Source organism: Enhydra lutris, unplaced genomic scaffold, assembly GCF_002288905.1.
Source record: "Enhydra lutris kenyoni isolate GAN:26980312 unplaced genomic scaffold, ASM228890v2 scaffoldscaffold11, whole genome shotgun sequence".
Lineage (NCBI taxonomy): Eukaryota > Metazoa > Chordata > Mammalia > Carnivora > Mustelidae > Enhydra > Enhydra lutris.
In genome coordinates this window covers 35,234,411-35,253,845 of record NW_019154095.1, presented here as the reverse complement: position 1 = coordinate 35,253,845, position 19,435 = coordinate 35,234,411, and the positions used below count along the sequence as shown (strand labels likewise).

Here is a 19,435-nt window from a genome sequence, read left to right as displayed (position 1 = left end):
ATAGGCTTTCAGGGAGAATAACCCTATAAGCCGGCTGAAGTTTCTTGATTCTACAAATATGTGACTTCCTGCTCTTTCTTTAGTTTTAAATTTACTCAACCATTCAACAGATATTTATTAAATATTTACTCCGGTAAGTCAACATATAGCTATTGAACTCCTACTATGTAAATGACACTGTGATGGTCACTATTCTTTCGCTTGCTGGTCAAATAAATAACTGAGACCATTGCCTTAAATTTGAGGGGCAGAAGATTATCTCATTCAGTATTCCAGCTTCTATAAGTTTGAGGGGTTGGTGGGGTGGCAATGAGGTAGAGGCCCTAAGTTCACTTACATAGTGACTTTTTTTTTTTAAGATTTCATTTATTTATTTATTTATTTGACAGACAGAGATCACAAGTAGGCAGAGAGGCAGGCAGAGAGAGAGAGAGAGGAGGAAGCAGGCTCCCTGCAGAGCAGAGAGCCCGATGCGGGACTCGATCCCAGGACCCTGAGATCATGACCTAAGCTGAAGGCAGAGGCTTTAACTCACTGAGCCACCCAGGCGACCCTGACTTTTTTTTAAAAGATTTTATTTGTTTATTTATTTGGGAGAGACAGAGAGCACAAGTGGGAGTTTGCAGAGGGAGAGGGAGAGAATCCCAAGCAGACTCCCCACTGACCACAGAACCTGTTGTGGGACTGGATCACAGGACCCTGAAATCATGACCCTGAGCCAGAAGTCAGATGCTTAACCAACTAAGCCACCCAGGGGCCCCTCTATAGTGACTTCTATTTGTGTAATACTTCAGTGCACTGATATTCATTATTTTATTTGATTCTCTGCATAACCTTTTGAGGGAGTCTCAGCCAACCTGTGTGTGTGTATGGGGGGGGAGGGGGAAATAGTTGAACAAGACTTATTTTTTTTCAGATGTAGGACTTGTCCAAAATCAAACAGTTCATAAGCAGGAGACCGGAATGGAGGTGTCTTTCATACCCTACCAATGGCTCCAACCTGGCACCCTGGGAACCTCAGAGAAAATACAGACTCTTGGCTCCTTCCTGGCACAGCCTGATTCCTTAGGTCTGAGCAGGTCCAAGAATTTGTATTTTTTTACAAGTTTCCCAAAGGACTCATTAGGGAGCCACTAGATTATAGTGGAAGGACGCAGAGGAAAGGGCATTTTAGCCACTTTTCCTCGGGTTCCACAGAACCTTTTCCTAGGGTTCTGATTAAGTTCCAAACCAACAGCATGCCCAACTCCCACCATTCACTCTTTGCTTCCTAAAATTCACTGCAGGTTGAAGACTTCTGTAGGCCCAGAATGGTGCTGCAGAATTCACAGGGTCCTGCTTCCCATAGACCACGAAACCTGAACTCTGTGGCTGGGGAACCGTGGGGTGGAAGAGTCTGAAGAGGGGGTAAACCTTCTCATGAATAAAAACAGCTTGTATTCATTGAGTGTTAACTATGTGGCAGGCCCTCCCTCCATCCTCAACTCTATATGAAAAGCACTATTATCCTCTTTTTCATAGATGAGCAAACTGAGATTTAGAGCCAGAAGAATCATTTCTCCAAGGCACAGTCAGTGCGACCCAAAGCCGGTGCCCCACCTCACCCGCCAAATGGCTCGGGTGTCTACGGCCTGAAATTCGGGCGCCCTCCTGGCAAGGGCACGCGCTCGCAGGGAGACCAGACTGCAGGAAAGGAGCGCCAGAGAACCGCGCCGCTCACCCGGCTCCCCCTTCTCGGGGGCCGCGGCTGGGAACTACAAGGCCCAGCAGGCAGCAGCAGGGGGAGGAGGAGGGGGGTGGGACTAGCGCGGGTGGGAGTGAGACAGCGAGCCCTCGCGCCTCGCCGGCGCACAGCGCTCGGAGCGCTCCTGCGGGCGGTGGTGCGGCAGCCTGGGCAGCGGGCGGCGGCGAGCGGGAGCCCGAACTCTGGTCCAGCCGCAGCGCGCGGAGGAGCCCGGGCTGTGCCCGGAGCTGGGCGGCAACGTCCCGACTGGACCGAGACTCCGCTTAGCGCATTGCGGCGACCTCGCCTTCCCCGGCCGCGAGCGCGCGCCGCCGCTGGAAAAGCCGCGGAGACCGAGGACTTTTGGCTGGTCCGAGGGGCGCCCACCAGGGCGCACCGTCCTAGTGCTGCAGTCGGGCACGCCGCGGCGCCGGGGCCCCTGCAGGGCGATGGAGCCGGGTCTGCGAGAAGCGTGAGGCGCCGCCGCCCGGTTCCGGAGAGGGGAGCCACAGGGTCTGGAGACCCCGGGCGGCGGACGGGAGCCCTCCCCCCGCCCCGCCTCCGGGGCACCAGCTTCGGCTCCATTGTTCCCGCCCGGGCTGGAGGCGCTGAGCACCGAGAGCCACCGGGAGTCGAGCGCCACCGGGAGTCGAGCGCCGGCCGCGGGGCTCTAGCGGCCCGGCCAGGACCCGAAAGGAGCCCGGGGGGGCGGGCCGGAGCTGGGGTCGCGGGCGCTCGCCCGCCCGCACGAGCCACGGCGGACTCTCCAGAAGCGGAACCGCAGCGTCGAGTGAGGTAAGAGCCGTGGCGCCCGCAGATCCGGGGCGGGCTTGGCGTCCCGAGCGGCCCCCGGCGCCGGAGCCTCCCGGCTGCGTGCTTCCCGGCTGCGTGCTTCCCAGCCGCAGCCCAGTCGGGTCCGGCGCCTCCTTCCACTCGTTACCCGCCCCCCTCCACCTCCCGATTCCTTCCCCAGCGCTTTGCGCCCCCCTTTTGTCTCCCCTCCCAGCTCCCCGCTCGCGTCGCCTTCTGCGCCCCCTCCCCGCGCTCGTCCCGCCGCTCCTCCTGCAGCCCAACTTTTCCGCCAACTCGCGCCGGGGAGCTGGCGAGGCGGCGGCGGCTCCGCGGTGAGTCCTGGGAGGGACAGGGCCAGGGCGAAGGCGGCGGCGGCCCTCGGTTTCCTCGGACTGGGGAGGCTGGGCGGGAGTGGGCAGCGAGGTGAGGTGTGTGTGTGTGTGTGTGTGTGTGTGTGTGTGTGTGTTTTGCATTCCAGTCCATCTCTTTTTAGTCCACTACTGGGGACTCGCCCCAATTCAGCAGGTAGCTTTGAGTACCCGGGGTATTTCTAAGTCCTTTCCACCTCGGGGAAAGTATGGGGGCGAGATTGGGGGTGGGTGGATAGGGGCTTGAAGAGGGAGGGAAGTGGAGGGATAGGTTAGCTTCTCCTGGAATAGGTTTTAAGGAGGTGTCGTCACCAAATGGCCGAATCTGCTGTAGCGGAGAGCGAGGAAGGAATTCCCTTTTCCAGAGGGGGTTATCTTCTACTTAGTCCATCTCCGAAAGCTTCGGAAGTTTGTGGAAGGGAGGGCGCCCAGCGGGTGATGTTAAGCCCCATTATGGGGTCTGGGGGAGGGGAACGTTTAGTTCCAATCTGGTTCTAGGAGGTGGGGGAAGGGATGAGGGTTTTGCCCGGTGCGGTTCACTCCGCAGCGCTGTATGTTGCTTCTCCGGCTCAGAGCGTCTGCCCACCCCGCTCCCGCCTCCCGCTATGTTTGGGGCTGGGAAGAGAGGAACCGTCGTTTGTAGAGGAATTCATTGACGTTGTGGATGGAGTTCATTTAACACATATCCTAAGAAGGCAGCCAGACACCTTCGGGCGGGGTGTGGAGGGGGTGGCGGTGGTGAAGCTTGCTTCTCCTTTCTGGGCCCAGAAGCTGTTGGCCCACCAAAAAAATGACTGCGGTGTCTTTCTCCCCCAACACTTTTTTCCCCCCATTTTCCAGATGTAGCAGCCGCATCTGGTTCCGTTTCACCCCACACCGCAGCCACATTAACATCCCATTCCCTCCCTTCCCCCTCACCCAAATTAAAATTGGGATTCTTCAACTTGTCCTTCCCACCTCCCTCTCTAACATTTTCTGAGACTTGGAGATGAGGCATTGGGATTTGGGGAGAAAAGAAAGTTACCCTGGATCCCAAGTTATTTAGGATCTGATGGTGGCGGTGCTTTCTGGATTGTGCCAGAAAAAGGCGTCGTAGGAGATGGGGCCAACCGTTTTTTTTTTGGGGGGGGGGTGGCACTTGCGAAGGAGTCATCTGCTGGAGATGGCCTCTTTGGCCATGGGTTTGGCCTGGAACTGGCCCTGATGGAAGTTTCTGGAACGAAAGCATTGCTTTCTCCGTCCTTTCAGTGGTGGCTGGAGCAGCCGGAGTGTCTGACCCCGTCCCGGAGTCCGCCGTCGGGTGTCTGGCCACCCAGTGGTGGCGTCACGCGTCCGTTTTCCACCCTCCCATGAGCGAGCCCCGGGCGCAGCTGCAGGGGGCATGTGAGGGGGGCGGATGCTGTTGCTGCCAGGGGCTCTCCCTGTGCGTTTTAAAGGAGTTAACGTGGGCTGCAGCCCTTGGAAACTAAAGTGGGACATTTTACCTCTTAGCGGCTATAGGTTTGGAAAGCGGGTGTTGGATTGTTGAGGGTTTTGTGGGTTTGGTGGGGTGTGTGTGTGTGTGTGTGTGTGTGTGTGTGTGTGTGTGTGTGTGTGTGTGGTTTTTTGTTTTGTTTTGTTTTGTTTTGTTTCTGGTAATATTCTTTGAAGTAGGCAAGCACCCTATGGTCCAAAGTTACAAGAGGGTGGGGAGAGTCGGTTGCTCTCACCCTCTCACCCTCTCTTTTCCAGTCTCTTTCAAATTGAAAACACTTCTCTGGTTTCCTCCTTTGGGCGGTAGTTTTGGGGGCTGAAATGAAATCGCACTTTCTCTAGACATGGTAATTAAGGTGACTGTTTCCTCCGCAGATGTGCCCTGCCCTTTGCACCTCCGGACCAGTGCTTTTTTTGGAATCCCGTCTAAACTGTAGAACCTTAGCCTTGAGACTGTTTAGCAGAAAGTGGCCATTTTCCCTGTTGGCCCAGGCTCCTGGTTTCCTCTCTGAGGCTTTAAAAGCTAAGTAGCAGGGCCCCGTGGGACGTGTCTCGGTCTGCCTAATTACCCCCAAGCCTGGGTCATCTCCCTTCCTTTCAGTGACCAAGGGAGAGCCATTGCCGACTGTCTGTCCTGCCTCTCTGCTGACTTGTTTACATACTTCCCCCGAGTCGGTTGGGTGAGGCTCCAGGGCTACCGCTGACCCCTAGAGGAGCCCAGGGTGTTTGGGGACAGGGAGGTTGCTGGGGCCTGGCTCCAGCTGCAGTGGTTATGGACTGCATCAGTGACGAGCTCCTTGAAATATCTGTTGCATTCAGTCTTAGTCATCACCAAGTGTCAGCTTTTTAATGAGGGCCATCCGGGTGGAGAGCATCTTGGACATGTGTTTCCACTGCCTGCTTTTACTACACCGGTCCAAATACCCATTTTGTAGGCATTTTCGCGAGTGGGATTTAGGCCAGAGTGGGCATCACTAATTTTGGTTCCAAAGTTAACAGTCTTGGGTGCTTCTTTTCCTTTGGCCTCTGGCCACGAAGGATGTTAGAAAGTTCAATAAAATAGCAAATGAAGCAAAAGCACAGGAGGAAATGGAGTTAGGAGCATGGCAGATGCTGTTATTGTCCCACCTGTCCTGGAGATTAGAATCCATCCAGGCCTCCCTACGCCTCAGCTGGCTTTGGCTCTGTTGGACTCCAGATGGCAGGAAGAGCACGCTGAACGTTGAGTAGGCAGCCTTCAGCCATGGAGACCCAAGGAAAACCCATGGGTTTTTACAGTTGTGTGCTTTGTATTTGGGGTGTTGCCCTGAAAAAAAAAAAGGCTCCTAAAACAGGAGATTTGCTCCTGTTAGCAGCCAGCTTCTCCGAGCATACTCCTCTTTGCCTCCATTTTTAAATCTCTTCCATCAAAATGGCTGTTAGGGTAGAGCTTCCTGGAAAAGTTTGAGCCTGTTGCTGCTGAAGGCAAAGGAGGTAGAATTGATTCAAATATCTTGTTCTGAAAAAGCCTCATCCCTTGAGATGAGTTTAATTTCCTCTTGGGAAATTTTGTCTTGCATTTGCTTTCCCAAGAGCTTTGTTCAAGGGCTGAATGCACCAGGGGCTGGTGGGAGTCCAGATGTGGAGCTTTAGAGAAGATTCTGGTGTTTCCAGAGAGGATTTAGTACCAGACTTGGTCTAGGATATGCTTTCCCCCTAAGGTTGAGTCTGTCTGAAGCAGAGATTTCTCTCCTCACCACCACTCCTCCTTGCAATTAAAGAAGATATATTTGGTCCTCCCCACCCCGCCACCCAAGTAAATAGCCACCCAAGTAAATAGCTGTCGCCTGGGTGAACAACTCCGTGAAGAGGGTGATGGTCCACCAGTCCATTTTGTCTTCAAAAGCAGTGTTTCCCAGAGTATGGTGGAGCAGTTAGTGTTTCACTTACTATTATTCATTTTTGGTACACCTCACCCCAGGACATTTGGACACCCCCCCCCTTTTTTTTTTACAGAGACTTAAAATTTAAACATTAGTAAGTCTTATTCCTGTCCAAAGAAATGAATGTGTTGGTGTTGACTTTCTTAGTTCTGAAGAATCAAAATGTTTAGAAGATGTCTCATTTGCAAGAGTATCTGTATCAGTTTCTATTGAATCAGCCTTTCTTTCATTCACTTATCCACCCAGTTAACAAATGTGTCAGCATCTGCTGTGTATGGCGTGGGTGCTAAGTGTATTAGCAAAAGTTAGGCACCAACCCCGCTTCTTAAGGAGCTTGTGATCCCATGGTGCTTTGGAAATTCAGAGGAATGAGGTCCTCGGCGAGAAGGCTTAGACTTGTAGAAGAGATAGCCTTTTTTTTTTTAATTAAATGAAATGTATTTACTTACTTATTTTGCGGGGGATTTAGAGAATAAGAGAGTTTGGCCCACTGAGGATGAAGGAAAGACAAAGAAGAGGGCAGAACATGGAGATTGCCTAAAGTATGCTGTCCCATAGAAATCGAACACGAGTCACATGTAATCTTAGATTTTATAGTAGCCACATTTGAAATTAAGTAAAAAGCAGGTGGAATTCACTTTTATTAATCGGTTGATATTTTATTTTTTTTTTATTTTTTAGATTTTATTTATTTATTTGACAGACAGAGATCACAAGTGGGCAGAGAGGCAGGCAGAGAGAGGAGGAAGCAGGCTCCCCACCAAGCAGAGAGCCCGATGCGGGGCTCGATCCCAGAACCCTGGGATCATGACCTGAGCCGAAGGCAGAGGCTTTAACCCACTGAGCCACCCAGGCGCCCCAGTCAGTTGATATTTTAATGATCTGTTTGATTTAACCCCATATATCTAAAATGCTATCATTTGAACATGTAACCAATATAAAAAATTAATGATGAGCTGCTTTCCTTCTTTGTTTCCACACCAAGTTTTCAAAGCCTGCAGTGTTATGTCCCATGTCTATCCCGTCCTGATTTGCATTAGCCACATTCCAGAGGCTCAGAATGGCTAGTGGTTACTGCCTGGGACTTCTAGAGTACAGGGTTTGAAGATGGGTAGTGAGAAATAACTTTGTAAAGATGGGAAGTTTGTGTCCTCCTGCTGCCAGTTACCAAAGCCTTCTGAGAGTGCTGTCAAGGAGAGACTCAAAGCACAATGTTTATAATTCTTACTTGGATTAGCACTCAGAGAGGAGACGGCAGGGACTTTCACCAGATGCTGCCCATTTGATCCTCATAACCACCTGTGATGGTTCAGCAGCCATCCGACTCTGACAAGTGGGAGAGCAGAGAGGTTGTGTGTCTGTCCCCCCGCCTCCCCTGTCATGAGGACCTCTGTACCCAGGTGGAGTGGGGCTTCGAGTCCCCAGAGACCTGCTGGGTATGGGAGAGGCTGAGCATGAAGCCAGCTGCTGGGTCTCAGAGGAAGCTTCCGAGGACACCTGCAAGGCTATAGGTCACATCTGTCCAGCAGTGAAGGAAGGAGACTGTCCCTCTGGGATTTTAAGAATTCATTAATTAGTAGTAGGAGAAGAAGGTGTAGTGAAGGAAGGGGTGGCAGTTCCAAGGTCCCAGATAGTATGTTGTTTGGGTCACTGTTTTCTCTAGGCTTGTGGAGTGGGGCATCTGCCCACCAACCTTCTCATTCCAGGAGCCAGTGCTGGGAGGTTGGGTTTTCTTGACATCCTTTGTTTTACAGATGCTGGCCTTCAGGCCCAGAGGGAAGGAGGGAAAGGGACTTACGCACCTTTTGGGTGGGGGGGGAATGAGCTGCAGAGAAGCAGCCCTATTAGTTGGAGTACATTGCTAGCAGAGCGCAGAGAGGAGTTCTGCAGCCAGCCCACAGTTGTTAAGAAGTGGGAAGGCTTTTCTGGGGACAGAGTGGCTGAGCGGTGGTAGAGGCTGTTGGGCTGCTACAGTGAAAGCAAGCTTCATCACCTCAGGATGCTACACCTTTTCCCACTGGATACGGAAGATTCGTTCATTACCCTGCTGGTTCCTGTGGGACTGGGGTTCTTAGCTAGGTGCACCTTTCTGGTGCATCTTTGGTTTGGTGTATTTGGGGGACATGGTGAGATGTGGAATGTGGTTTAGCGCTGTCCTCTATCAAGCATCGCGTCTGTCTCAGGCCAGGGATCGTGCCGGCTCCTGTGTCCTAGCTGACACATCTGTGATTGGCTTCCAAGAGTCTTCTCTCAACCAGAGGAGTGAGTGTGCTCCCGTCTGCAGAGTGACCTTGGATCTGCCTGTGTCTCCTTGGTTTCTTTGTGGCACAGGGATGTTCTTTGGAGAAAAGAGCTTGTACTGGACAGAGCTGGATTCCATCACCTCCATTTGCTTCCTTGTGCCCTGTCCTTCAATGCCGAAAACGCCAAAAACGCGTGATGGGAGTCCTGGTGCTTTTGCCTACCCGCTGCATGGCCTTGAGCAAAGTGCTTGACCTCGGGCAGTCTCAGTTTCTCCACTGCCTAAAGGGGAATAATTATTCCTACCCCCACAAGGCTAGAGCAAAGAAGAAATGAAATTTTATAGGTATAAATTTTGCGAGTACCTGCTTGACGCATAGTAGGTATTCAGTAAATGCTCTGTCTCTTCAAGTCCCTTCCCTAAATTTAGAAAATCGACAGAGAAATGCTTATTTCTCCTGTGATTTGAAATCATTAAAAAATGTTAGTAGAGCCTTGGGATGGAGCCCACGGGGCCACATGTGTACTCCTGCTGGCAAGCGCATATGAATGAAGCCAAGAATCTGGGGGGTTTTTTGCCAACCGGGACTGACTCACTCTTGGGGACTGACTCACGAGGGGCCCTGTCTGGCTCTGGGGAGGCAGGGCTGAAGCACCACATTAGGGCATGTTCCGGGGAAGCGGATTCTCTAAATAACTTGGACGGTTCCCTGGAGCATTTAGGACAAAAACCACCTGGAAGGAAGATGGAGATGTCGCCCTACATAGCCCAAACAGGGCCCCAAAAGTTTTACCACTTAGTCAGTGCATAGCAGCAACGGTGTTGTTCCTTAAGACCCTCGGAGATTATTTTAAATGTTATCCCCATGCCAGACTTGAGAAGGGTAAAGGGCTGCAGTGGGTGCTTTTTTGAGTGGGCCCTGGCAAGGACCTTTGATTTTTCAGTATGACCTTTTTGGCCCTACTTCTAGATCCATTTCTGCTGGACATTAGCTGTCACCTTTCAGCGTTGGAAAGGAGGGCTGCGTCCATTTCATGGATGCATGTACCCTAAGGTCCTTTATAAGTTGGGGAGAGTTGTGTTCTATCTGCATGGGAAGTTGATAGGACCAGAGGTCCCCATGATGCGTGTAGTTTTAGAGACCAAAAGAGAGAACCCAAGAGACCACTTACTTCAGCTTCCTGGCCGCATAGGTCTGGAGAGGGTCAGTCAACAGGGTACTTGGCTCCCGTTTCCCAGTCCTTGGTTTGTTCCAGAATTCTTCACCTTCTTTACCCCTCACTTGCTCTAGAGGAAGTAGAGTCTGTCCTGGGAGAGACACCAGCCCACTCAGGCCTCCTGCAGCCCCCCCATGCTCTGGAGCCCTTGCCCACGAAGTGCGGAACTCTTTGGGACTTTCAGGAGCCTCTTCACTTGCCCAGCACACACATGATTGCAGGGCTTTTGCCTTGGAGGACTTCGTGACACTTTTCCCACCAAGGCTTGCATGTTGCCCATGCTCAGGAAGTAGTTTTAGAGCTGAAGCACTGTTTTGTCTAATGAAGGCCTATAACCCCGAATGCAGTATTCGGGCAGGACCACAGTTCTCTTCGTGGTGCCTTAAGAAGTCACCCTGTCCAGAAGGGTGCTTTGAGCGCCCTTCTGGACAGGGTGACTATGTGACATGCCTTCACTTCTTTTTCTCCTTGCCTTCTCACCTCCCATGCGGACCTTCCTAACCTGTTGGTGGTTTCTTTTCCCCAGAGTCAGCTTGAAAAGGAGGATCAAGCTCAAGACGGTGTCTCCATGGAGACGTGGAGCCTGGTCACCAACCTCTAACAGCAGCACTGGGATGTGGAGCTGGAAGTGCCTCCTCTTCTGGGCTGTGCTGGTCACAGCCACACTCTGCACCGCCAGGCCGGCCCCGACCTTGCCTGAACAAGGTAAGGCATGGGCGGAGGGGTCGCTCTGGACTCAGGGCCTCAGAAACACAGCCGGCTAGGACAGAGGTGATGTGTTGACGGGGGAGATTCCGGCCCAGGTAGAGCAAAGGGCTCCTTTTTGTAGGAGAGGCTTCCACAATTCCTGGGCTGGTTTGGGCCTACCTAGAAACATACCCAGCTCCAGCAGGGTTTGGGGTCACAAAGGCTAGTGACAGCCATTTGCCAGAGGTGACATGCTTAGGATGGGTTTATGCTTTTCTCTTCCTGAAATAGAACTGATGGGGATCTAAGAGCTGGCTCTCTCAACTTGATGATCTATAAAATGGGGCACAAGGGACCTATGAGTTTGTTTAGAACCTGAATCAGAGGATATTGAAGGATGTGGGAGCTTGGTAAACACCTCTGGCTTCTAGAAAATTGTTCCAAAGATCCATCTTCTGTGAGGGCGGGTAGTCATGGCCGAGGGCCTGCCATTTTTCCTTCCTTGATCATATCCGACCACGTCTGTTTGGAGGCCTGTGGGGAGGTTTGCTTTGGAAATGCACTACTGGAGGGATGTTGAAGAGCTGGAGAGCCAGGGAGCATTATGGTGCATGGACGCTGCTGGAGAGCCATGGCTTGGTGGAAATTCAGAGATGATTAGTAATGGGAAGGACCTGCCTATGGGATTTACTGGAGTTGTGAAAATGCTTCATGGAAATTACAGGTGCAACGCACTTTCAGGGGTCTGTGAGAACGCTCTGTGAGAACTGACTGCTGCCAGAGGGTCCTGTAGCTTGTGACTCAGCGGCTGATCACATCAGTCTAGAAGGTTGGCAGGCAGCGGGTGAGAGACAGGTGTGCACGTGATGTAGTCGCTGAGCTGAAAAGGCCATCGGTCTCAGCTGTCAGGACCCGTTGGAGTGATAAACCATGAGTGAGCATATTTGTCCGCTCACAGAGTGGTAGGGAGGGCACGTGGGACTTTGTGAAAGGTGCGCTTGACTGGAGCAAGCAGATTACTGGTGCATTCAGTCACAGAACTGAACATTAGACCTGAGCTAGAACATGCCAGAGACCCAAAGTGGGAGAGATCATCTCTGCCCATGGGGTGTCTATTGTCAGGGAGACAGATGCAGGGGGAACTAAGTGCAAGGTAGACCCTGTTCAAGCCACACAGTGGAGTCGTAACACAATGGGAACGCAGAGGAAGAGGAGAGCAGAGCCGCTGACATGGGCCAAGAAGGGGTAGGTGGGGGTTTGTTTGGAAGGGGGGATGAAGGGCATTCCAGGTGGACTGACATGAGTAAGCGTACTGAGGCTGCATGTATCAGGTGTGTATAGAACCGACTTGCCTGGTGAGCGGGTGGTAGTGGGAAGTAACACCTAGAGAAACTGGGCTTTTCGCATATGGAGGGCCTTGACACCCTGCTGAGGAAACTGTACTGGAATCTCAGAAGATTCAGCGCGGGTAGTGATGTGGTCAAGCTTTCAGAAAATTAACCTGGCAGTTGAACTTAGATGAATGGGAGGAAGGCATCTGTGTTTGAATCCTGCTCAGCCATTTCATATCTGCATTACTTGCTTTGACGCATGACTCAAGCGCACTGAACTTCATTTGCTCAGCTTTAAAATGGGTACAATAATAAAGCATGAAATGAGGTCATTCAGATAAAGCAGCTACAGGTGAAGTTTAGGTAGTGAGGATGGCTGCTCCCACAGCTGCTGGATAGATGTTTGTTTTGAATGTCCAGCTACTGGGGGGAACCAGGGTGTGCGGCGTGAGTTTGTGAAGGAAGGAAAAACTAGCAGACACTCTAGAAATAGAATTTATGCGTTTCCGTAGGTTGGCTGTCAACTCCGGGAGACCAGAGACAGAGACAAAATAACATGAGAGTCAGAGGGCAGGAGGTTTGTGAGGAATAGAGATTTGGATCAGCCACAGTGTAGATGGTAACTAGGGAGTCCAGGAAGTCAGGAGGTCTTGGATGAGGTTTGAGAATATGAATTTCCAATGGGCACCTCAAGTACCCTTTTTTTTTTTTTTTTAAACACTTTCTCTAAAAGGCCCTTTTGCGCCTGAGACCCGGAGGGTGGAGAAAGTGAATGGTGCGGGTCTCAGGCCTGGGCACCTGTACTCAGGAAGGGCATGGCCGGGGGTACAAGCATAGGAATTTTAGGGTGGGGTGAGTGAGGGTCCCAGAAGCTGCTGGTCATGGATCCAGACTTAGAAAGGAAGGCCAGGCAGTGAGGGTGGAACCAGGGGGCTGAAGGTCTTGAGGTAGAGGAGGCACAGGCCAGGAAGGGCAGGGAGGGGGCAGGGGAAGTGGAGGGGGCTGTTAGGAGGCTCTGCTGCAGTGAAGACTAAAGTTAGACCACTGTTTTTTTTTTTTTTTTAATCAACTTAACTGAGGTATAATTTACATTACAATTTTTAAGGGTATGGTTCAGTGTGTTCTGATGTCCTGTCAGTCAAGGGAGCGAGCATTTTTGCCATCCCCCACCCCCCCACCCCCAGCCCTTGACCGCGTCGAACGCGGTCTACTTTCGGTCACTATAGACCAGGTTTGCCTCTTCTGGAATTTCATACAATGGCATTACATGGCGAATGTGTAGCCATTCCCCTGTGGATGGCCATTTGGGTTAACGGTTTTGGTTATTATTAATAAAACTCCTGTGAACATCTGTGTGTAAGTCTGGTGTGGGCCTAAGGTTTGCTTGATTGCCTTGGTTTTGATTTTGCCACCATTTCTCACTGTTGACTTGGGAAGGTTGCTCTGTGTGGAACATACACAAAATGACGATAATGAGCTCTGCCCTCAGGATCCTCGTGACTGTCAAGTAAGAGTGTATGCAAGGCTCTTAGAACAGTGGCCGGCTGTGGGCTGTGAGCAGTAAATGGTGGCTGTGGGTCCTTTGTCCTGGGACCACACAGAAGACACCACATGGTGAGGGCCTTGCTGTTCCTGGGTGGCATGGGATGCCTTAGGACGCAGATGTGGAAATCTGCACAGTCCCCATCTTGGTGCCGGGCGGCCCTTCACAGAGTTTATCCCTCCGGAGCTTTGTGATGGCAAAACCCATGCCCCACAGTCTTCAGAGAACTGCTGGGAAGTCAGAAGGGAAAATCTGCCTCCATGCTTTATAAACCATAAGGTACCTCACAGATGTAAATTATCACCACATAGTCTTGGCCCTGCTGATTATTAAATAATAATGCTGCTGCTGTCCTTAGAAAAGACTGTAATCTGTGTCTAAGGGGTTTGTCCAAAAGTTTAAACCCAAAACTCGGCTCCCACAGAGAGCTCTTCCCTCTTTAGAAAGGCCTTGCTGTGAGAGAGGGAGAGAGAGAGAGAGAGCGTGTGCGTGTGCGCGCGCGCGTGTGTGTGTTGGGAGCCCCTCCCCTGTGTGTGTGTGTGTGTGTGTGTGTTGGGAGCCCCTCCCCCAGCCTGCAAATGCTCCTGAGGGAGTAGGGAGGGCCTGGAGTTTCTGGCTGTCCTTGGAAAGTTGATTTAATAAGGGTTCCAGGAAAACCAGCCTCCCTCTGTCCCGCCCTCTCCTTTCCTTTTTCTAGTTTGGGATCTTAAAGAGGCGAAGCTTGTTTCAGATCAAGTCTCAAGGGGAAGGGGAGGGAGTTGTATGGATGGACAGAACCTGGGTCGTGGGCGGAGGGGCAGAAGATAAGCACCAGCTTGGAAGACTTTTTTCCACTTGAGGAGGGATGTGTCTGTGTATCTTTCTCTCCTTTAGAATAAGACTGGGAAAAGCGAGTGGGTGAGTCCAAAACTGGCTGTTAGGCTTCCTCTTGCAGTTGGGGGTGGGAGTCCTGAAACATGGGTTAAACACCCCAGACCCCCTTGGTCAAGGGGTACAGTACGAGACTTGCAGTCTCAAAATACTTGCCTACCTACTTGGAAACCTGCAACTAATAAGTGATTTAATGGGCTGGGGTTTTACAGCTCCTCCCACTTACCCGGATTTGAAGGAGTCTGGTGGCTAGGCGAAGGGGGAGAGGTTAGACTTAATGGAAAAGCCGCACGTTTCCATTTCTGGCTGCAAGCCCCCTCGATGCCGATGCTGGGAGCCACAAAGCAAGGCTTTGTCTGTGTTCCACGGAGACCTGTGCCTGTGGGGGAGAAGCTCCAAGAACTGCCAGAGACGTGGCCTGGCTTCAGGTGGTAGGGCCGCGGCTGCCCCAGGCCACCCCCCCAACGGGTCCCACAGCGGTCTTGGGCCCCAAGGGGTATGCATTTAAGCCTGGGTGCAGGGGCTACAAGTAGGCAGCAGAGGGTATCCCAGTACTGGCCTCAGGCTGCAGCGATCGGTGTGGCCGGTGGCTGCCTGGGAACCCACATTCAGGGGCGTTCCTCCACCCCATCTGCCCCCAACATTAATTTCTTCTTGTGAAAAGAACCTGTTTACGTCGAATGCACACTGGATGTTCAAGAGGAGTTTCTACGCCCTCTGCCAGGAGGCGAGTGAAGTGATGTCCAGTGACCCACTTGGGGACAAGGGTGGAGGGTTGTAGGTCAGAGGAAGGCACCTTACCCACCAGGTCTCCCCAGAGGATCTGCTCTGCCCTTCATTCTCTTCCCCAAGACGAGGCTAGAATGCGTTTGGAAGGGTGTGCTTGCCAGTGTTCCCCAGAGCTGAGCTGAGCAGGGTGGGGGTAGGGCAGACTCAGTGCTCCTGGGCTTATGGGAGAACGCGAAGGAGGAGCGCTCACATGTCCTGCTTGACCATGCTGGGCAAGTGCAGCGAAGCCACTCCAGGGCTGTGTTCTTGGCTCTGGCTTCAGCATTGCTACACTATTAGCTTCACTGATTTTCCACTCTGGCTTTGCCAGCCAGCTCCCCGAAGTCAGGGAGGAGGAATTTCTCAGGGAAGAACAAATGGCTGTCCAGAGCTCTGCTGTGGGTGGGGGAGGGGAGGGAGCCCAGACAAAGAACCAGGCCTGGATTTTGTCACCTGGTTTCTGGGACTACCTGGAGGCTGGCGTGGGTAGGAACCGCAGAGAGAGTACCAGGGATTCCTCTGGAGTCTGTGGCCCCAGCCTGTGTGTGGGTCAGCAGGGCTCGGCCAGGGTGCTGGCTCCCAGGCAGGCAGAAGCAGCGAGTGATGGCTTGTGTCTGGGGCGGTGATGGATGGCCTCGGGAGAAGTGAGTTCTGGGGAGTCATTATCTGGGAGGGTGAGGTCCAGGGTCAGAGAGCCTGACCAGCAGCTGCGCCCTGTTTTCACAGTGCCTTGTTCCTCTGGGACTGCTGGGGGCTCCCAGCTCACCCTGTGGACACCACCTTTGCCTCTTGCTTCCTTCCCCAAAGCCTGGAAGTAAGACCGCTGTGTCCCTGCTGACCGGGGAAAGTCCAGCTGCTCTGGCGCTCCCGGTCTCCCGAGTTCAGCTGCCCAAGTCTCGCTATTCATTCTGGAAACATCATGGCTCATTTACAACTTAAGGCAGACATTCTCCTCCCTCTGTCCACCCTGCCCCCTTACCTCAGGCCCCAAGTGGTTTAGCTGTAAGCTAAGTGCTCTACCTGGGCTCTTGAGGGACTGGAGTAAATCCCAAACTGTTTCCTCTCAGGAGAAGCCTTCTGGAGTCTGGGCTGCTCCCGAACTTGGAGGTTTGCTCTGATTTCCAGCTGGCAGCAGCCAAGTAGGGGAGACCATTATTGGAAGGCCCCCGTGGTAGGCTTCTTTCCTCTTCACGGTAGCACCTATCCTCAGAGCGCCCCTTCCTAGTTCTCACTCTGCTTGGACTGTCGCCTTTCCCCTCGTCAAATGAGGTGCCCACCAGATGCGTGTTCCTTGCATAGTGTGCACTGTTGGGATGAGACGTCTGTCCAGTTAGTTCCAAGCCCTGAGAAGGACTGGCTCTGGCAGAGCTTGAAACTCCCTGCTCCTTGCTTATCCCACGTACTATGCTGTGGCGCTCGAGCCTCCTGGGATGGGTTGTGTAAAAGGAAGTGAATGTTGGGGCAGCTGGCAGTGCCATTTGAGTGACTGTGGCTCTAATTTCCTGGCCTTGGATGTGTAGGCGCGTGGAGCCTCAAATAGGTGAGAGGGTCAAGGAGTTCCGTGAAGGTGGGCCTCGGTGGCTGCAAGCTTGGACAGGGGGAGAGGTTAAAATCCACCAACACAACTTCCAGCTATCTAATCAACGAAGAAAGTTGAGTTTAGAGCTTAGCCCTTCCCAAATTTTCTGTAGGATTGAAAACTAGCCTCTGGCTAATGGTCCCTTCAGTATTTGTTCATAGACTTCACAGATTTAACTCACTCTCTCCACCTCCTCCTCCCCATTCCCCCTCCTTTCCTTCCTTCCTTCCTTCCTTCCTTCCTTCCTTCTCCCCCTTCTTTCTCTCTTCTATCCATCCACCCATCTGGCCAAACAAGACTCTTCTTTTTTCCTTGTTTTATACAATGCATTCATTCATACATAACCCTTGTTTATCTGGGTTCCTTCGTAGGAACTGTTCAGGAACTGTTTGTCACTATCTTTTTCTCCTACTTTTTTGTAATTCCTACTCTTAGCTGAGGGTTTAGCTTAGATTTAGCCTAAGGCATAGCTTGAAGCCTTCTTGTGGCTCCAGATTAATTACTGTTTTTTTTTTTCCCCTTTCTCTGTAACTTTAACCTAGTACTTGGCTTTACATTATATGGAATTTTTAACACTTCGTTTTTTCCTCCCATAGAGGAAAGTTCTGGGCATTCAGAAAGAATATTTTCATTGCTCTTTTATGATTTTTTTTTTTGAAAGATTTTATTGGTTTATTTGACAGGCAGAGATCACAAGTAGGCGGAGAGACAGGCAGAGAGAGAGAGAGAGAGAGAGAGGAGGAAGCAGGCTTCCTGCTGAGCAGAGAGCCTGATGTGGGGCTCCATCCCAGGACCCTGGGATCATGACCTGAGCCGAAGGCAGAGGCTTTAACCCACTGAGCCACCCAGGCACCCCTTCATTGCTCTTTTAAAACATGGATATTTAGGGCACCTGGGTGGCTCAGTTGGCTTAAGCATCTGCCTTCAGCTCAGGTCATGATCCCAGTGCCGAGACAGAGACCTGGCTGCTTCTCCCTCTTCTTTTTGCTCCGCGCCCCCCCCCCACCTTGTGTACGTGCTCTTTCTCTCAAATAAAATCTTCAAAAAAAATAAAACATTGATACTTGATACGTCATCGAGGTTCATCGTAGGAAATTTAGAAAATACAGACATATGAAAAGAAATAAAAACCTTAACACTCACTTTACCTAAAAATAATCACTCTTGGGGCACATGGGTGGCTCAGTCAGGTAAGCATCTGACTCTTGATGTCAGCTTAGGTCATGATCTCAGGGTTGTGAGATTGACCCCTTCGTGTGGGTGGGGCTTTGTGCTCAGCGCAGAGTCTGCTTGGGATTCTCTCTCTCTCCCTTTGCCCTTACCCCTGTTTGCAAACATACACCTCTGTGCTCTGTCTCTGATAAATAAACAAATCCATAAATAAATAAAAATAATTACTGCTAACTGTGAATCTATTTCTTTAGACTATTTTTTCTTGCATTTATACAAACATGACTTCTCAAAAATGGGATTTGTATGGTATATATGGTTTTTAACTTAAGCATATAGTAGGATTATTTATTTATTTATTTTTAAGTAAGCTCTGTGCCCAATGTAGGGCTTGAACTCATGACCCCGAGATCAAGAGTTTCATGTTCTACCAACTGAGCCAGCCAGGTGCCCCAAGCATGTAGTATTTATTGCCATGCAAAGAAAGTTTTTTCACTATGCTTAATAACTATATGGTATTCCATTGTATGGATGTGCAAAATTTATTTATTTACCCAGTCCTCCACTGTTGAACATTTAGGTTATTTTCAGTAGTTTCCACTTAAATGAGCATACTTGACAAATGTAGCCAAAGATATTTAAATTTTAAAAGTTTTGAACACATACTGCCATATTGCCCCAGAAAGGTTATGCCAGTAAAGATCTTTTAAAAATAATAATAAATATTATTTATTGTACCTTCACACTCTGCATGCTTTACATTTTTACATCTTTACTCTAATACCATGACTATAGGTTTTATTCCCATAATCATATGAGGAAACTGGGATTAAGGGAGTTAATAAGTAAGTTGTCTGAGGTCATAGTTGGTGAGAGATGGAACTGGGATTCAGACTCAAGTTGATCTGACTTCAGTATTTTTTCCCAGCATAGTAAACTGTGTCCCTGTGTCAAATCGGGTTTCCCTCCCCAAATTCAGGCTGACCAACATTTGAATTTAAACATTTGAATTTGCTTGGTCAGACCTTTATCTCACAGGAATCAGGCTCTACCTCCCACCTTCCTTTGCTTCCTTCCATCCTTCCTTCCATTCTTTTTTTTAATATTTTTTTTTATTTGAGAGAGAGAGAAAAGGGGCATGAGCAGGGGGGAGGGGCCGAGAGAGAAGCAGACTCCCTGCTGGCAGGGAGCCTGACTCTATCCCAGGACCCCGGGATCATGACCTGAGCCAAAAGCAGATGCTCAACCAACTGAGCCACCCAAGCGCCCCTCTGTCTCCCTTTCTGGGGTGTTATGAACATATGTGTGATTGGGGTAAGGGCAGCTGGACATGCTTGCCTTATGCCATTTCTTATGTGACATTCTGCTTTCTCCTCAGAGGTTATGCCTGGGTCATAGGTCTGTGAGCTGCCCTAATGGAAGGGGTTCCCTAGCCTAGAATAATCAGTAGAACAAAAACCCCATTGAAGCTGCATTTTCCACTGCGGCCTAGCCCTCCTGCTTGGAGGAGGTCTAGGATCAGAGGTTCCCAAAGTGTCAGATGCCACATGGGAATTTTCTTTGTAGGTCACGCTTATTCTGGAATGCAGTGGGGTTGTGCAGACACATAAACCACCTAGATTGCTTCCCAAGTGCTTGTGGTCCAACAATGTCTGATGGGTAGAAATAAACATGTCAGGCCGGAGTGCTGACATTGTTTTGAGGCTACAGTATATATATGTGTAAGACATGAGGAAATACAGAGAGGAGG

The 19,435-nt window shown here is 50.9% G+C and overlaps 1 protein-coding gene across 3 annotated transcripts in view; it reads left to right on the top strand.

Moving 5' to 3' along the window:
* Nucleotides 1-1,869: 1,869 nt before the first annotated feature.
* LOC111144420 (fibroblast growth factor receptor 1) overlaps nt 1,870-19,435 on the top strand; it is a 47,280-nt gene continuing 29,714 nt past the window's right edge. For all 3 annotated transcript variants that reach the window (XM_022498709.1, XM_022498708.1, XM_022498707.1), the window contains exons 1-2: nt 1,870-2,518; nt 10,264-10,442. In XM_022498709.1, coding sequence (XP_022354417.1) covers nt 10,352-10,442 — 91 coding nt within the window. In that variant the 5' untranslated portion in view covers nt 1,870-2,518; nt 10,264-10,351. The remainder of the gene's footprint in view (nt 2,519-10,263; nt 10,443-19,435) is intronic.